At 55.8% G+C, this 14,545-nt stretch overlaps 1 protein-coding gene across 4 annotated transcripts in view; it reads left to right on the plus strand.

Annotated features, from left to right (window-relative positions):
* The first annotated feature begins 14,097 nt into the window (after window positions 1–14,097).
* Window positions 14,098–14,545, plus strand: part of Camsap1 (calmodulin regulated spectrin associated protein 1) — a 56,762-nt gene continuing 56,314 nt past the window's right edge. For 3 of the 4 annotated variants that reach the window (XM_047524685.1, XM_047524689.1, XM_047524686.1), the window contains exon 1: window positions 14,100–14,470. In XM_047524685.1, coding sequence (XP_047380641.1) covers window positions 14,314–14,470 — 157 coding nt within the window. In that variant the 5' untranslated portion in view covers window positions 14,100–14,313. Of the gene's footprint in view, window positions 14,471–14,545 lie in introns of all 4 variants that reach the window. The other variant, XM_047524687.1, reaches the window with a different exon arrangement.

Genomic DNA, 14,545 nt, shown 5'->3' on the forward strand with positions numbered 1-14,545 from the left:
TGCCTGGCTCCTGCAGTGCCCCGAGGACGCTGGGTGTCTTCTGGATGTCCACATTCAGAAGTGTGTGACTGCCTAGTTCCCTGGGGCTCTTCTTGACATGTTTTGTTGGCAGATCTCATGTCGGGTTTCAGGGCCAACGTGCTGGAACCAGCTGGTGGAAGGAAGCAGTGGCTGTGGTGCACAGCCACTCTTGCCACCAGCCACCATTGCTTCCTTCTCTTAGACATCATCTGTGTTTTAAAATGAGAACATGAGTTTTCCTTTCTGTCAACTCTGCTCTTTACTGCTCGCAGCAGGTAGTTCTCAGGTGTGTTTCAAACTTCTCTGCAAGTGCTCTGCACTGGGTAGGAGCCTCAGCTGAGCTCCTATTCCAGTGTAGCCAAGTCAGGGTACTTTAAAATTCGCTGATCTGAAATCAGCTATTCCCTGCCCTGCCACCAGCCCCTTGCCAGCGGGTTTGGCTCACTATGAGTCTTCTGTTCCTGGTCACACATTTTGGTAGATGTTGTGGCTGGACGAGAACATTCTCCTGTGGGTTAGTCATGATCGAGAAGTCTGTGGGACCCTCTCTAGGCTGTGTGCTCTCCCCAGGATCTGTGTTGGGGGCCAAGTTCCTACAGGGACATAAACATCATGAGATAGACATGTGGCCAAGCTGATAACCACCCATGTGGTGACCTGCCCTGAGAAGTTGGCACAGTGTCCTCTGGGGTCTTGTGTTGGCTTCTCACTTGTTGGTGCGTCCTCCTCCAGCCTTAGCTTTCCCTGGCCCACTCTCAGGCCTTCAGATGCCTGGGGCTATGGGATATGTGTTCTTTCCCTAATCCCAACCTCTGGTGATTATGGATCTGTGTTCTAATCTGGGTGGGGCTTTAATACACTGTGGAGTTCTGGGAAGAGCCACCATGGTGGCCAGTGGCTGCCAGTGGCTGGGGCTTAAAGCAGTAATCCTGCTGTCCTGTGTGCAAGGTCTACATGCCTGCCTTAGCTGCTGGAGGGTGCCGCAGGCCAGCATCCTGTGCCTGCACGTGGTATGGAGCCCCTGCACAGCCTGGTGTGGATGTATGTGTCCTACAGGCCTGTTTAGGGCCAGGGTGCATCTCAGGAGGCTAATATAGGGGTGGGCAGACTGTGGAGGCCAGCATTGTACACTTGGACTTGAACTGGGAATTGAGTTCAGTGACCAATGATACTGTTTGAATCTGCTTATTGGTCATGGTGATGCAGAGAGGAAGAACAGGTAGCCAGGTGACCTCTCAACCAGTTGGGATGGGATGATTGGCTCTTGAGTCGTGGCTATTGGTGGTGAGGTAGGGGCGTGGGCCTGGGGATGCTGATGCCTGTACCTGCACAGACAGGCCAGCACCCATTTACCCTTCACATGACACCTGCCCATGTCATTTGGCGCTCTTGCTCTACCATTGTCCTTTGGGGCTTGAGAGCTGGTCTTGCCTGTGCAGGCCCCTGGGTTCCGTTTCAGCTGCTGGGGGCTCCAGGGAGGACTAGGTGCCAAGAAGGCTGAGGGATCTATGGCCTCTGTGCATCCCCAGTTCTGGGACTGGCAGCCTTGGTGGCAGTGGAAATACTCAAGAGCTGGTGGATGGAGGCAGGGAGGGCCAGGGACACCTGGGTGCCACAGACGGCAAGGCCCAGCCTGTTGCCACCGTGGTGTGACATCAGGGCTGTGGCTCATTTGGGCCCCTGAGCTATGGGGTTTCCTCCCAAAGTTCACTTTCACACTTGCCACACCAGCCTAAAGTGTGGTTATGGTGTGATGGCTCATTTAAGAAACCCGGTGTGTTTCATCACGAAGTACTCACTTCTGCTAGAGAGACACTTCTAATGGTGGTCTCAGAACACCAGGCAGGCACATCTGGTTTCAGTTCTGCACATGTAGACTTAGAAGTTTGTCATGGGGTGGAATAAGAGGCGCTTGGGGTGCAGGACAACACACTGGCTCCATGGGGTCTGTCAAATCAGTTATGCAAGTGCTGGCACAGGCCTCTCATCCCAGTGGCTCAGGAGGCTGAGTCTAGAGGATCACAAATTCAAGGTCAGCCTGGGCAACTTAGCAAGATCCTACTTCAAAATAAGAAAGAAAGAAGGGTTAGGGATGTAGCTCAATGAGAGAACACCTCTGGTTCAGTCCCCATCACCCCCAAGAAAAGCCTGCAGGAGCCCACATCCCTGGGAAGGCCCTGCCTGCTCTGGGTGTCAGTCTCCGTTGGCCTACCTCAGCTCGTTAAGAAGCACAGTGTCTTAAGACTGCCTTCTTCATTCAAGTGGCTGAGCCTTGCCCACCTTTCCCAAAGGGCCTGTTTATTCATCTGTAGACTCGAGGACCTGGAACGCGGAGCTCTGGCCCAGCACAGCCCTGGATGTCCTGCATGGGGCTGGGTCAGATTGGGAGAAGTCTTAGGCAGATTCAGTGCTCAGCTCTCCTGGAGGGTGCAGAGTCCAGTGGAGTGCTAGAAGGAGGTACTAGTACTGAGGCTTGGTATGACTTGTGCAGGAAGGGCCTGAGGGTGCTGGGTGCCTAGTGCCCATATGCACCTCACCGTGGCCTGGGTGTCCAGACAGGTGGTACCCCATCACCTGCAGAGCCACCCAGGGGGAGGGAGGTGGCTCAGAAGACCCCTGCAGACACATGAAGTGCAAAGCCCAGGTGGAGAGTGAAGCTGGAGGATGGGAGGATCTAGAGGTGCAAGAGGAGCAGACCAGGATTTTGTGCTTAAGACTGGGGGCCTGAGGGGCCCCAACAGCAGATGTGGGCCAGAGATGGAGTAAGGGTTCTCTCCATGAGCTAGGCTAGAGCCTCTGAGCAAGGGACTGGCCTCGGGAGCAGTGTCACCTGTCCCTACCCTCCACACTTCCTGGGCACAGCTGTCAGTGTGAAAGTGCATTAGAACACTACTGTGGGCTTGCATATGATCCAGAGCTGGACATGAAAGTGGGGTTGCAGAGGGATGTTTTTACATCAGTGGTCTCAGCAGGAGCTCAGAGTTCTGTGGCACAGTCCACATGACCACGGAGGATGACAGGAAAGCGGCGTGTTGCCCAGCCACACATGGGATCCCTTGGACTCAAGCACCTGTCCTGAGCCTCAAGGACATGATCACAGGACAGGTACTGTGGGATCCACTTATGTGAGGTCCCCAGAGTCACCAGGCCATAGAGACAGGAAGTCGGGTAGAGGGTGCCAGGGGCTGGGCAGTCAGTTTATGGGTGCAGAGCTTCTGTTTGGGTGGATGCAAAGTTGAGATGGATGGTGGAGACAGCCACACGACAATGTGAATGGACACTTAAAAAGTCAAGATGAGCTGGGTGTGGTAGCACACACCTGTAATCCCAGAAACTTGGGAGGCTGAGACAGGAGGATTGCAAGTTCAAGTTCAGCCTCAGCAATTTAGTGAGGTCCTAAGCAACTTAGTGAAATAAAAATAAATAAAAGTGGCTCAAAATGAAAATGGCTGGGGATGTAGCTCAGTGGTTAAGGGCCTTTAGGTTCAATCCCCAGTACCAAAAAAACAAGTCAAGATTTTACACATTCTATGCCATGTATATTTAGCCACAGTAAGAGGCAGCACTACCATCTCGCATCCCTAAAGCTCCCTGGACAGCTGTGTGCAGGAGGCATCTCCCTGTATCCTTCAGTGATACCTGGCAGAGGGGTGAGGAGCCTGACCCATAGCAGCGGGGACTGGGGAGGCAGGGCTGGGCTGGCTGCAAGGGACAGCTTCCCTCACAGACACCCAGGAAGAGCTCCACTGGCTGCCGGCCTGTCCCTCTTGCCAGCTTCCTTCTGGCCAGGCTGGGTGACCCAGCAGTCCGCAGGCTGGCAGTGCTCCCTGGGATGGGCACAGGGGCAGAGGCTGAGGTGGGGCTAGGTGATGGCCACCACTGAGATGTATGGGCACAGATGCAGTGTAGGTGAGGGTGCCCACCCCTGAGAGGTACCCACAGGAAGGCTCCACACGTGTCTGGGCTGGGGGCTCCGCAAATGCAGCTCAGGACAGAGGGGAGCTGGAGGCTTCCCTGGGGGGATGGAGGAGCCTCTTCAGCCCCTGTGGGCCTCTGGTCCCTTCCTTCTGACTGAGCAGCCCAAACCCTGGTACTGATGGTCTTGGCTTGCCAGGAACATTCTCATTCTCTGCCCCTCATGGCTGGTCTCTGACCAGATCCTGAGATGCAGGCCAGGGAGGCCAAGGGCCAGGGGAGTGCTTTGTGGAGGCCAGCCCTGCCTGAGCTGAGTCTGACTGGGACCAGTGTCTTGGCTCCTTTTGAATTCGGTGATTATTATACTCTTGTGTCTGAGCAGCCAGCTCTGCCAAGTGACTATATGCATGTGGTGCCACAGCTTCAGTGGCTCTGCGGAGCCTGGCTTGCCCTGGCCCAGTCCCTGAGCTGCAGCTGTCTGGCATGTCCCAAATGGTATTCCAGGCCTGCAAGCTGACAACTACATGCCACTTTCTGTCCCTGGGGTGAGTTTTCCAGGTAGGACAGGGGTGGGAGGATGCAGTGGCCCCCATGGTGAGCACTGGAGACCAAAGATGCTGGCTTCCTCCGATGCACAGCCCTGGCTCTGGGCCTCACTGCCCTGGCAGGTGAGGCCTTTCTTGCAACAGCCTGCAGTACCTCCTTTTCAGGTTGAGGGCCCCTGGTCTTGGCAGTGTTCCCTAAGATCTGACTGCTTCTGTCCATCTTGGGTAAGAGCCCTGTTGTGGAGCCACCTGGAAGAGCTGTCTGTGGTGACTTTAGCCTCAGTGGCTTTGAGGCCACATGCCAGTTTCCCCTCCTTTGACCTGGACAGGAATTTGGGAGCTGCTGGTGGGTACCTGTTCAGACCCAGGCCCACCCTATTGCCCCTGCATCCCATCTGCCTTCTTCAGAAGCAGCTTTGAGTAACATCTCGAGCCAGGCTGGGTCCTTCCTGCACACCTGTCTCTTTGAGAACCACAGAACTATTTTAAGTCCAGTGTGGGTCCCAGACAAGTGTGGGTGCATCTACTCCAGGCCACAGGCACCTTTCCCTCTGGGCCAGGTTCCCAGGCAGCTGTGCCTGAGCTGTGAGGGTCACCCAGAAGTGGTGTGGCCAGAGGCCAGCATCTTAGAAAGTGCTGGTACCTGATGGCAGGGCTGTGAGGCCCTAGTGTTTATTGGACTTGGGGTGAGAGGGCTTGGTGCAGCAGGGCAGGCAGGGCCTCAGCCAGCTTAGAGAATCACCAGGGACCTGTGATCCTAGGTGCAGCAGGACCTCTGCTTGGAAGCCTGGGCAGTGTCCTGAGTGCACCTGTCACCAGGAGCTGGAAGACTAGATAAGGAGCCTTTACCAGCAGCCATGGGAGAGAAGAAAGCGAGGCCGCGAGAGGAGTCCAGGGAGTCCAAGTGTGCACCATCTGGACTTGGAGACAGGGAGCAGACTGGTGGGAGGGCAGGTGGGGATACAAGGCTGAAGGCCAGGGCTTGCTAAGTCCTGGACGCCATAGGAACCTCAGCTGCTCCATGGTTTGTGTTTGCTGCTGGGGATTGGGCTCGGGGGCCTCTGCTGGGCCACATCCCCAGTGCTTTTTATTTTTTTAGACAGAGTTTCCTCAGGTTGCTGAGGCTGCCTCAGCCTCCCCAGTTGCTGGGGTTACAGGCATGTGCCACTGTGCCTGGCCTGTTACTGAGGTTTTCCCATGCCAGTCTTACCCAGCCAGATCTCATTCTGTAGCATTTAATTCCTCTTGCAAGGGAGAACTTAAATTTAAACTCATAATTCATTTAAGTTTAAATCAAGTCAGTACTTCTTCTTGAGTGATGGCAGAGCTGCCCTGTGTGTACTTGGCTGTGCTCTTCCTGTGCCCAGCTGCGGGCGTCGTGTGGCCCTTTGCACATGCCCTTCTGGTCTGAGCCCCATGAGGCTCCACCAATGCCCGTGGAGCTGGGCCTGATGTGCTGCTGCTGCGTTAAATTTTTTAATTTTTGTGTTGAAGAGATGATTTCCTCAACATTTAGGATAATTAAACTTTGGCTTCTCTTTCCTTTTAGAAGTAGAACTTGAACGCAGGAAGTGGCCTTAGGCCTCAGGTGAACAGCGAGGGGGCGTTCCTGTGTATACTGGTGCCTGTCCTCTTTTCTGCCAAGAGACACCCTCAGATTTACTCCCTTGTGCTGGGGGTGGGGGTGCAGAGCCTTAAGCAAGACACTTGGGCTCCCCTGAAGCAGTGCCTGTAAGAGAGGTTTGTGTCGTGATATGGAATGTCAGGTGCCCTAGGAATGCATTTTGAGGGGGATCCACCCTAGTTTTGGGGATCAGGAAGGAGGGTCAGAAAATTAAGTGCAAGCCTTGAATCTCAGATATGCTAACATTACAACATCTCAACTGCCTCATGGTCACATTTGTCTTAGTTTCCTACAGGAATCACTTCTGCACAGAGGTGTGCCTCAGTGTAGGCACAGGGCACCAGCCTCAGGTACCTGCCATCTGCTGGACACAACCCAGCACCTCCTCTCTCTGACTGCCATGCCAAGATCAGTTATATCTGTTAAAAAAAAAAAACCCAAAATACATAATTCCCAGTGCCAGACAGTTCATCCTTTCAAAGAAGTATATAATCTAGTAGTTTTAGTACATCAGAGGCGTAGCTGCCACCACTGACCAGCTCCAGGACACTGATCAGCTCAGACAGACACAACCCCGCCTCCCTGAGGGCTGGCCTCAAATTTGTGATCCTTCTGCCTCAGCCTGTCGAGTCCAGGATTACAGGCACGCAACACCTCTGGGCATTCTGAGATGGTGAGTGCTCCTTCTGAGTTCCCAGTGCCCTGGCTAGATGCTGGTGACCAAGCCCAGGAAGGAGGCACCTAGCCCTTTCTGTATCTCATGCCCTTTGGGTAACCTGGTGGAACCCACAGTCCCCTTCCCAGAGAATGCTTCCCCCTGTTCCTTTTTTAGTAGGAGGACTGAACACAGGGGCGCTTAACCACTGAGCCACATCCCCAGCCCTTTAAAAAAATATTTTATTTAGAGATGGGGTCTCACTGAGTTGCTTAGGGCCTTGCTAAGTTGCTGAGGCTGGCTTTGGGGATCCTCCTGCCTCAGCCTCCCAAGCTGCTAGGATTATAGGCATGTGCCACCATGCCTGCCCCTATTTTTTTAAATTGTGCTAAAACATAACATTTTTACCATCTTAACCATTTTTCATACAATGTTCAACACCCTGTTATATATAGAAAAGACCAGTGTGATCGGACTGCAGGATGTGTCTAGGAGCAAGCAGAGTGACGTTGGTAGGTGGAACCTGCGAGGCAAGAGCCCTGAGCAGTGTGTCCACCCACCCCCCCAAGGCTGAGCCCTGGGTCCTCAGCTTGTGGACACCTGTGGACTGAGGGTTGCTTCGTGGGGGCTGTTGGTAGGTGGCCTGAGGCTTTGCTCCTCCTCAAAGCTTTCTGCCTGCACCCACAGACCTGGAAACTCGAGCACGGGCCTCTGGTCACTTTCAGAGACAAGCTGGAGTTCCCAGGCCGTGGCAGAGCAGCTACTGTATTCACGTCTGCAGTACAGTCCTCAGCGCCTTCACACTGCCACCATCACACCCAATAATGTTCTTACCTAGTCTCATCATTAAAAAAAAAAAAAAAAAGTTTGACCCGTTTTGCCCTTGCAAGAATATTTTTTCCTTTTAATGCTGGGGGATGAACCCCAGGTCTTGTGCATGAAAGGCAGGTGCTCAACCACTCTTGTAACAAAATCTTCGGCCTACCTTTGGAAAATCTACACACATATGAAAAGGGCAGAGTGACAGCCTATGCCGAGCTGTTCTCTCGGAGGCTCCTGCCATGATGGCTTCGTGGTGGACAGTCAGGTCTCCCAGGTCTTCCTGCCAACTGCTCTTCTCAGGAAGGGACTTCTGGACTGCATGAACTGGGCTCTGTGGCCTCATGTCACCCACCTTGTGGTAGTGACCACCATTTACTGAGTGAGGACTGTGCCCCAGATACCTGTCAGGGCTTCCTGTTCACCCTGGTGCATACCACATGCCATCCAGGGACCAGGAGGCAGGCTCTATGCACAGAGGACTAACCAGATGCTTCCCTAGGTGAACTGAGGTCTGATGAGTCTTATTAAAGTTTCAAAACTTAAAACCTGGTTCTGCATATCCAAGCCAAGAATACCTTAGTTCTTCCTGAATTTTCAGTTTCAGCATATGCATTTTTTGAAATTGTAAAACTCAAAATTTATCACCTTACCTTTTTGTTTTAAGGACGGGGTCTCTGCTGTCCAGGCTGGCCCTATGCTCCTGGGCATCCTGCCTTAGCCTCCCGAATGCCGGGACCACAGGTGCACACCGCTGCTCGCCTCGTTCTGCCATTGTGAAGTGTGGTGTGGTGACCTTAAGTGCCTCCACACTGGCATGCAGGCATCACCATCCAGCCACCCACAGGATGTTCATCTGACTCTGTCCTAAACAGTGCTCCCCACTCCTGTGGGCCCAGCTCACGTGCCAGAGCCAGTGCATCTGACCTCGGGGATCCACTTGACGGCTCTGTGAGGCCCTTTTGCAGCTGGGACCACAGCAGGGGCATCAGATGGCCTGCCCCAACCCCTGGGCCCCTCAGCTGTGCCTGGTAGAACTGAGACCCACACAGCGTTTGAGAAGTACACGCTCTAAACCACCATGACTGTGTACATGCACGCAGTGCTGCATGCGTGGTCCTGCCAGGTGCTCCTCAGGGCGTGCCATCCTGGGGTTGTCCTCAGGACCCACATGTGTCTTCCACCCCGTACAGAGCACAGGAAGCAGCCTGGGGGGACTCTGCCTTTCTTCTGGTGCTCCTGGTTCTGCTGTGTGGTGTCTGGGAGAAATCATGTTTTGGGGTCTGCGAGTCTGGGGAAACCTCCCCTCCATGCTGCTCAGCACTGGCTGGTTGGGTGGGAACTGAGTCCTGGGTAGCTGCCCTCAGGACCATGGAGCCTCCCTCAGGGGAAGCTCCTCTCTGACTCCAAAGCGTGAGTGCTACGAAGAGTCCTGAGGGAGCAGGGCAGACTCCAGAGAATACCCCGCTGCATGGGGGCGGGCAGCAAGCATGCCAGGCTGAGCCGCACTCGGGTGGTCCTCAGGGCCTTCAGGGGTGCCTGGCCTGTTCCCATGCTCCTCGGCCGGGCTGCACCCTGACCATAGAACCTCAGTTCTATGAGGAGCCCTGGCCTCAGGCCATCTGGGGGGGCGGGGCACCACAGGGACACCAGCCACACTTGTCTGCTGCTGCAGACTGGAGCAGTGTTCTGTGCTGCCTGATTCCTCCTGAGGTGGCTGCCGAGAGCCTACGTCCCGCCACGCTAACGCCAGGCCGCACGTCTCAGTGCAGCTTCTGCTCTGATGGTGCCCCACAGGCTCAGTGTGATTTTATTTTTCAGAAAGGATGAGGGGATGGTGGTGCTCATGGTGGGAATGATAGCTCTTCTAACAGCTGTCAGGGTCCTTGCCATCTTGAACATCCTAAGAGCTGATGCTGGTCTGGGTGGGGAGCTGCTCGGCTCACTTGTTCATGGTGAATAAGGGGGGTGGCCCAGTCTCCCCTTGCTGGAGGCTGCTATTTGCCAGCCTCACATAGAGAAAGTCTCTGTTCAGGAGGGAGAACTGGCTCCCGTACAGAAGAGGGGATCAGCCATGTGTCAGTTCACACAGCTGGTATCGGGGCAGCAGGCCTTACCCCCTCCTCTCTGGTTCCCTTGTTTAGCTTGTTATGTAAACATGCCAAGAGTGGTCCGGAATCTCTTCAGGCCACAGCCACACAAAGGAAACCAGTACTGAAGTGAGCGTGAACACACAGGTGGTGTCCAGACAGGTGTTTCATGACCCACTGTGGGGCGTGACTCGAGCCCGCAGGCCAGTCTGCAGGCCAGGTCTGCGCGTGCAGGAGCATCCTGGGTGTGAAGAACCTCCAGGTCACTGCCATCAGCAGCAGCCATCCCGTCCCAACCTTCTGCCTCTCCTCTGTGCCAACGAGAGTCAAGGCCTTTTGTCTCCTCTTCTGAATCATTAGTAAAGCTCAAAGGTATTCAAAGTTGTGCCTGTCCCCAGGTCCCCCACCAGGACACACCCCTCCATGCCTTTCAGATAAGGGTTCTTTGGGTGAGAATCACTCCATACCACCATTCTGCTTAAAAATACACCTCTCTGTGCCCACAGGGAACCAATGTGCCCACCCACTGGCATTTCCATTTGGACAGATGGCTCTAACACTGGCCATACCAGGCCTTGGAGACAATCCTGGCTGTAAGGAAGGCAAAGTACACAGCGGGGCAGGGACTCTGCTCTCACATGCTGCTGAATTTCAGTTGAGACCGAAATACATACCTCTCTACTCAGACTAAAAATACATAGATGACAGTTTCTGCAAATGAAAGACAGCTGCCAGGCTGATACAAAGGCTGCGTTCACCTTTCCTGCCATCCATGTCTTTAGAGACAGGTGTATCTCCACTGTGGGTGCTGGCCTGTGCTCTGCCCCTGGGCTGGAATTCCACTGAATGTGCATGGGGTCCTGGTCAAGTGGGTGCATCCTCCCTGGGATGTTTAGGGATCTGGTGCAGGGGCTTCTGCTCTGAGCTGCAGGCTGGAGGGCTGGGCCGTCACTCCCCCGCTGGGCTGATGGCTCTGAGGATGTTGGGGATGCAGGTGGGAGGGCACCTCACGTGTCCTCTCAGTTTTCATGACACCTGTGGCAGACCACCCCTCTGCTGCAGATAAACAAAACCGGCCATGGGTTCCAGCAGCAAGTTTGCTCATTTTGGATGATTGAGGCAGATGCTGCTCCCACGTTCAAACGTGAGCAATATATAGAGGCCTGGCCGACAGTTCCCTAAAAGTGCAAATGAACCAGAACTGGCACCTGGAGAAATGCTCATCTTTCCAGTGCCAGAAGCAGGTTGAAATGTGCCCAGTAAGGACTCCTCCATGACCTAGAGCCCTCTGCTCCTACTCTGTGCAGTTGCTTAAGCCCATGGGACCTCTGGCTGCCGGGTCCTCCACCTGCCCCCATGTGGCCCAGTGTCACCCACTGACACCTGCATATCCCTCCACATGCCTCGAGGGTTCTACCCTGGCCAAGCTGGTGACTCTGCCCTTCTTTCGTGTTCTCAGGGCACACGCCACACCAGGCTCCCTTCCACGTATGTCTACTTATGAGCTGCCTCCTAGGAAGGCAGAATGCTGAAAGCATCATGTTCCATCTCTGCAGCTCAGACAACTGTCCCAGGCCTTCTGTCCCCGCCACCCATGATACCCCTGCTCTGCTCTGCACATAAGCCAGTCTTGGGGCCATGAGAGCAGAATAAGCCAGGCTCCCCACCCCAGCCCGCCCTCCAGTCCCTGTGCCTTCTCTTGTTGCTACAGGATGAAAGAGAGGGGCCTCCTCCCCAGTTTCCTGACTAGTTACATGATGCCAGCAACTTTCTCCTCCATCTTCCCCGATGCAGTGTTCCGCTGGCATCTGGAATGTTCAGCTTAAAATACACACCTCTCTCTGTGCTCTGCTCCCCTTGGTTTCAGCTCTGCTTCTCTGCTCTCCTCCACAGTGAAACTCCTGGAAGGAAGGTGAACACTCATTGTGGGGATTCTGTCCTCCTCTGTCCCCCTCTCAGAACTGCTTTCCAGGGGTGCTAGGACATCCCCAAATCCAAAGTCATGCTTCAGACTCCTGATCCTACCCCACTTCCCTGCCCTGGCCTTTCCCATCTTAGTTAAGAATAACTTTGTTCTCAGAATTGTTTAGGCCAAAAACGTGGGACTTAGATAAAATGAACACATTCCTAGGAAGATTTAATGACTGAAACTGACTCAGGGTGAAACAATCTGAACAGAACTATAGCAAGTGAAGAGTAATCAGTCACCCATTAACCCCAATTCCAGATGGCTGTGATGCTGAATTCTACTAAAGAATTAATGCCAGTTCTTCAAAAACCCTTCCAGAAATATGTGAGGAACACTCTCGACTTGATTTATGAGGCCAGTAGTAACCTGAATACCAAGACCAGATGATGAGATCACAAAAACTCACAAACTACTATTTTGAACACGGATACAAAAAACTCTCAATGAAATAGTAGTAAACCAAACCCAGGAACATATCAAAAGGAGTATATGCCACCACCACGTGGAATTTATCCAGGAATGCGAGGGTGGTTCAATATCTGAAAATCAAGCAAAGTAATGCACTACATTAACAGAATGGGGGAGAAAAAGATCAATAGATGCAGAAAAAGCATTGGAGAAAATCCAACACTGTTTCACGATAAACACATAACCTGGAAATAGAGAGGAACTTCCTTTGTCTGATAAAGGGCATCCATGAAAAACCCACAGCCAACATCGTAGCCAGTGGCAAAACGGGATGTGTTCCCCAGCTCAGAAAGGAGATAAGGACATCTGCTCTCAGTGCCCACTTGACTCTGAACTGGAACTTCTCACCAGGGCTTAGGCAAGAGGAAATAAAGTCACCCAGGTTGAGAAGAGGTAAGCTCCCTTCACAGATGACAAGCTCTGTGTTCAGAAAACGTTCAGGAATCCACTGAGAAACTACGGTGAACTACCCAGTGAGCTCCCAGGTTGTGGGACACAGAAGTACACCAGTGAGCACCGCAGGCTTCCTGGACCTTTCCTTCTCCCTGCTTGTCCCACAGTCAGTGATTCCTGCTGCCTCCTTGCCTTTCCACTGCCTGCTCTTCACCAGGAATCAGAATGACTCTTCAGAGTCCTTCCTCATTCTGTCGAAATCCCTTGCTGGTGCCCCACCTCACCCAGAGAACAAGGTTCTGACCCTGACCCTGTAGGATCTGCTGTTTCCCCCTCATCTCCTTGTTCCTGAGTTCAGGGCTCGGCGGCCGACTGGGAGTGTTGGTCTTAGTCTCAGGACTCTACCTGCCCAGGACACTGCTCCCCAGACAGCCTCCCACCAGGTCTTTACTTTTGCTCAGCTCTGCTCACGTGTCCCCTCGTAGGGCTTTCCTTGGTGGACGGGTTCTGTCTACCTCTTGATGTGACACGGTACCCATCACCACCCAATGTACTGCGGGTCACTCTCCTCCCTGGACTCTTGGTTCCTGAGGCCCATGCCCGCTGGTCAGCATCTGAATGACCGGGTCCACTTCAGCGCCGCCCTCTTTCTGGCACAGGAGGGCTTTGCCAAGTACACAGAAGAACCTCAGAGCCCGGGAGACAGTGGCTAAGTGGCCACTCCCAGGCGTGAGTGTTCCCTGATCTGGGGCTGGTTGCCCGTGGGTCAGCTCTTCCGCGAGGTCAGCCTGTTTCACAGGGATACTGACCCCCCCGGATCCTCCAGACCCTGCCCGGCTGAGGACGAAGCCCCGCCGCGCTGGGGAGTGGAGGCACAAGCCGTCTTTGCCTCCCGACCAGGGCGGAATGTCACGCAACTCACCCAGGGTGCCCAGCTGGGGGGCTCGAAGTCTCCCTGAGCTTCGAGCACTGCTGGAGTGTCCACCCAGCTAGTCAGAGGATGGGGAGTGTAGAGCGCTTTCCAAGAGAGTTGGCGCCCGGCGAGGTGGAGGATCCGAGAGGACCGCCTGAGGCTCGTCCTAGTGCACGTGGGGCGGGGAGGCAGCCCGCGGCTTCAGGTCTCCCCACTGCCCCCGTGCCTGTGGACGCCAGCCGGGCCTCCGCCGGCTCCCTAAGCCTGGGCGGGGCGGAAGGGGGCTTCGCGAGCGTGCCAGGCGCTGGCGGACCGGGGCGGGGCCTGAGGCGCTCCCACAGCGGCTGGGGGCGGGGCGAGAGGCGAGTCCCTTGTGCTTGCGGACGGGGGCGGGGCGGAAGGCGCTTTCACTGCGCCTGGGGGCGGGGAGGAAGGCGGGGCTTCAGTCGTGCCCACTGGGCCTGGGGGCGGGGCTTCAGGAGTGTCTCCAGTGCTTGCGAACGGGGGCGGGGCGGGGGCAGGCCTTCGGGCGGTGCCTACTGCGCTTGCGGAAGGGGGCGGGGCCGCGGGCGGCGTGCATTGCGCCTGCGCGACGCAGCGGCGGTGCTCTCGCTCCCGCCCGTTGGCCGCCGCCTCAGCCGCCGCCTCCCGGGGCCGCGCACGCGCCGCCGCCGCCCCCGGCCCGCGCCCGCCCCCGCCTCTGGCCCGCGCCCGCCCGCCGCAGCCTCGCCGGCCCGCTCCGTGCCTCCTCGGCCTGGGCTCGGCGCCCGCAGCATGCAGCAGCAGCCCGGGCGGCGGCGGCGGCGGCGGCCGTGAGGCGAGGGCCGTGCGCCGGGCGGGCCGGCGCGGGAGGGCGGCGGCGCCTTTGTTGCGGCGGGGCCGCCGCGGCCTTTGTCTGCAGATGGTGGACGCGGGCGGCCGCCCCGCCGCCGAGGGCTGGCGGAGAATGGAGACCCCGCCGGACGGCGCCGACCTGGTGCCGCTGGACCGCTACGACGCTGCGCGGGCCAAGATCGCCGCCAACCTGCAGTGGATCTGCGCCAAGGCCTACGGGCTAGGTGCGCGGCGGGCCTGGCGGGCGCGGCGGGCCTGGCGGGCGCGGCGGGCGCGGCGGGCGCGGTGGGCGCGGTGGG

The sequence above is a fragment of the Sciurus carolinensis genome, chromosome 14 (assembly GCF_902686445.1).
Source record: "Sciurus carolinensis chromosome 14, mSciCar1.2, whole genome shotgun sequence".
NCBI classification, from domain to species: domain Eukaryota; kingdom Metazoa; phylum Chordata; class Mammalia; order Rodentia; family Sciuridae; genus Sciurus; species Sciurus carolinensis.